Source organism: Larimichthys crocea, chromosome VI (assembly GCF_000972845.2).
Source record: "Larimichthys crocea isolate SSNF chromosome VI, L_crocea_2.0, whole genome shotgun sequence".
Classification (NCBI taxonomy): Eukaryota; Metazoa; Chordata; class Actinopteri; family Sciaenidae; genus Larimichthys; species Larimichthys crocea.
This window is the reverse complement of record NC_040016.1, coordinates 24,302,147-24,306,463: the sequence shown is the minus strand read 5'-3', so window position 1 is coordinate 24,306,463 and position 4,317 is coordinate 24,302,147. Positions and strand designations below refer to the sequence as shown.

Here is a 4,317-nt window from a genome sequence, read left to right as displayed (position 1 = left end):
TCGCTCTTAGTCTGGCCCCTCTCCTGAGACCAGTTTGCTTTGGGACACCCGACCAGGATGACTCCAACAACAACACAGGTCCCAGGGTCACAGGAACACGCAAACCTCTCCACCACGATAAGGTAGCGATTCTTGGAGAGGAAAGTTTATTGTTTTCAATGTTACATTACATTACATTACATTACATTTTACTACATTACATTACATTACATTACATTATATTACATTTTACTACTACATTGTTACATTTTCCTACATTACATAATATTACATTACTTTACATTTTGCTACATAACATTACATTAATCAACTACATCTTTATCTTGTTCTCAATCTTCTCGATGTCAGAGGAGGGGGAGGAATGTCGGCACCTTCGTTATCACTGAGGACATCCTATTCGTTAGGTTCGTCATGTTCGTCCTCAGTGATAACAGTGATGTCTTCTTCATCGACAGGATGGTCTACATCGGCCTCAAAACAATCCATGATGATGAGGTTGTTGCCATCTTAAACTTCTTCCTCAGGTGACGTGCAGTCACAAGAAGCAGAAGTTTCATCTGACGACTCCTCATCATCATGATTGTCATCGGTCTCGTAGCCATCCATGTCGACTGAGCTGTCCTCCTCTGTTCAGGACTCTTCTTCAGAAGACTCCTCATCATCTGACTGGATGTCTTCCACCATCCAGTCAGACGAAGAAGATTACTCCTTCCAGCGTTTCCCTGGCCTTGGACTGGGGGTCCAGTCCTCATCACTGTCCTCCCTGCTCCTCTTACTGGAAACGCTAGTACCAGAAGAGGAGGAGGTGGGATCCTCGATGCTGCTTGAGGACTCAGGCGATGATTTCACACTCCCAACATCATCGCCTTCATCGACCTCATCAGCACCCAGAGAGACAGTGATGTGGCCATCGTCTTCATCTGAGGAACTGATGCCAAAAAAGGCTCTGTCATCATCTGAAGAGCTGAAGGCCGAGGAGCCTTCGCCTTCAGATGAAGAACAGAACACTGAGAAGGCATCGTCCTCATCTGAAGAACTGGAGAGGGAGTCTTCGCCTTCGTCTGAAGAGCCTGAAACAGGGACGTCTTCGTCTTCGTCAGAAGAGGTGGATCCCTCGTCTTCATCCGAAGGGATGAAGTCGGGGTCACCATCCTCTCCGTCAGAAGAGGCAGAGCTCTCATCTTCATCCGAAGAGAAGATGTCGGGGTCACCACCCTCTCCGTCAGAAGAGATGGAGCCCTCGCCATCATCTGAATAGATGAAGTCGGGGTCACCATCCTCTCCGTCAGAAGGAATGGAGCCCTCGTCATCAACCAATCGAATGAGCATAAGAACAAGTACCTCTTGCACGAAGGCGAGGACATCTGCAGGAAAATATTAAAAGAAAAGTTGAGTTATAGAGTTCAGTTATAAAGTTGTGAATAGTTAAAAATAGTAATCCACCCAAATAACACTTAACAACTTAAATTGCATTCTGTCATAACGTTGTGTGTGAGAAATGAGGACATGACAAAACACACATGCAAATATCTCTCATGAGTAATACATGTTCACAGGTCACAGCGTCCATGCAAGACCACATCACTTATTTACGAAGGTGATGATGAAAACACATCAAACGGCTCACACACACACACACACACACACACACACACACACACACACACACACCACCACAGTGGTACCAAACATGGACCGTGCACCATCAACATGCAATAACCTTATTACAAAAATATCAATTTGGTTCAACGGCAACAAGTTGTCTTGCCCAGTCTTCCTACAAGCACAAACATGATGACTGAATCGCAAACAAGACGAAGCAGAGACAAACCAGACGACATCACACGCCTACTGAACAAGACGTGACCGAACAGAGGCATTGCAGAAGAAATTTTAAAACCGTATGACAAAGATAAAAGGTTTACACAAAAATCTAGGCCAACCTCTGACACATGATGTAAAAAAACAGGATTTGCACTTAATGAAAAAGTGAAAAACCGCACATACTGGTTACTCCTCAAGTTAACAATAAACTTTTACTAAGTTAAATTAGTTTCAGGCTGTGGGCCAAGCAAACACACAGGGACATTTTCTTTAACACAGACCAACCATGTAATACATCATTCACTCCATATCACACCACCATTGTTAACAATCACTCATATTACAGTTGTACTATAAAATATAGTTCCTCTTTTAACATAAACATGTTAAAAATGACTATTTGAGGTATTTGAGGAGCAGTGTCAGTAATTATGTATGGGGGCGACGGGGCCAGAGTCAGGCACACTCAAAATTTCTTTAGAAATTTTTCTAGTTAATTAAATCAATCATCTAATCTCACAAATAAATCTCATTTCACACTATTGTTTACAGTATATTTTAGTTTTGTCCCTAAAAATGATTCATTACGTGAGGAACTTTAAACGACAACAGCTCTGTGTACGTTTAAACCAGGTGAGCTCTGATTACGCATGCGCGTTCAGGCGTTACCTGCTAAAAGTTCAATCGTCTCCATGGTGATAAAAATGTACATTCGATGCGTTTTATGAAAAACGGCCCAGTCGCCATCTTGACTTTAAAAATATTTTCACTCAAAATCGACAAAATTAATACAAATACAAATATATATATATATCAAAATAAAAACGTCAGTACATCGCTGCACTATTGTTAAGATGTTTCCCGAAGTTTTAAAGCGCTAAAACCAACTAACAACACGTTTACACCGAGTATGACCCAATCTGTATCTCAAAACATTTTCCAACTCGTCTACTTTTAAATTACACAGGTTCTGCTCACATATTAGAATAAGAATAAGAATACATTGATTTAAGTGTCTTACCCGGAGGCAGGTCCAGCTCAGGCAGGGCCGGCACAGGCAGGTCCAGCGCAGGCAGGTCTCCAAGGGAGGGAGGGGCGGGCGGTCCGGAAGGAGGCATCTTTCCCGCAGGTGTTTTCTCTTCCTTCGGCCTTTTTCTCCTTCTCCTCCTCCTTTTTCTTCTGCTCCTTCTCCTTCTTCTTTCCCCCTTCTTTTCTTCTCCTCCTTCTCCTTCTTCTACTGCCAACTGTAAATAAAGCTGAAAAAAATCCTTCTCCTCCTTCTCCTTTTTCTCCTCCTTCTCCTTTTTCTTCTCCTTCTTCTCCTTCTCCTTCTTCTCCTCTCGGTTGTCCGGTACAGGTTTTCCAAGCGGTCAGTTTTTGCAGCAGGTCGACTCCGGGTCAAGTTCACGTGCAAAGTGAGAACGTGCGAAAGGTCAGCAGGCCTTATATATGACCTCGTCTGCACGTGACCGTTCTATTTCCATGGCTACTACTGACGCACGCGCATATACGTGTGCGTGTGTGCGCGTTAAAGATGCGCTAAATGATGACTTTTCTGATTTTTATTGTTTCCACAACTTCCACTATATGTTTCTATCACTGAATAATAAGATCATAGGCAAGGCAATAACTTCAGCACATACATATCTTGAAAATTAAACATGTACAGTCAGTAAATCTTATTCTATTGATGTTTGTGCAGGCAGCTATTTTTCTGTTTTCTGATGTTTTTGTTTGGCCTCATCATCTTTTTTATGGTGTTCATTTTTAAGATGTAAGTGTGAAGAGTGACTTCTGATTTTACCCTCAGTTATTAATATTTTTAAAATAAATATCTCACCACCTCATTTTACTTTTTTACTTCTTTTTTTTTTTTACATTTTTTAATTCATTCAATAATGGCTTTAGATGAGTTTGAACACATCGGCACAGGTTCGTGTATTATTATAATGTATTATTATGTTTGTGTATTATTATTATTATCATCGTGTATTATTATTCACGTATGAGAGGAATGCAGCATTGCTTGAGGTAATTGTTATTAATAACCATCCCAGGATGAAACGTCCTATAGCACCATACTGTTCTCATCTTCTCTGGTACATATTTGTCCCAGACAGTCTTCTCAGTAACTCTGAACGATGCAGAGAAAGATTAGTAGGCATCCCTCCACAGTCCTGCCCTGCTGTATGCAATTGATTTCTCTATTCCTGTATTGCTGTAAGTATAGCGTGCAGTCTGGGCACTCACAGTAATAAGACCACACAGGCCCTCAGACAACACTCACCAGCAATGCCCCCCCGGATTACGCAATTCTACTGTAGTGCTGATCCTTATGAGCTAGTTTAGACCCAAGGACAATACAGTAGAGGTGAAGATGATGTGTCTGTGTGTGAGAGAGAGATGCAGTGGACAGGATAGGGCAACTCAGAGGGTGAGGGAGAGAGAGGGCTGGATGAAATTGAGAGGAGAAAAGAAACGGTCGCTCTGATC

General features: G+C 42.0%; 1 protein-coding gene across 1 annotated transcript; it reads right to left on the bottom strand.

Moving 5' to 3' along the window:
* Positions 1-302: 302 nt before the first annotated feature.
* LOC113745800 (suppressor protein SRP40-like) lies at positions 303-3,053 on the bottom strand. Its single transcript, XM_027278849.1, has 2 exons — positions 2,846-3,053; positions 303-1,364 (listed from the first exon to the last, which is right to left on the bottom strand). The coding sequence occupies exons 1-2, from the start codon at positions 2,940-2,942 to the stop codon at positions 703-705; spliced, it is 759 nt and encodes a 252-aa protein (XP_027134650.1). The 5' UTR covers positions 2,943-3,053; the 3' UTR covers positions 303-702.
* Positions 3,054-4,317: the final 1,264 nt, after the last annotated feature.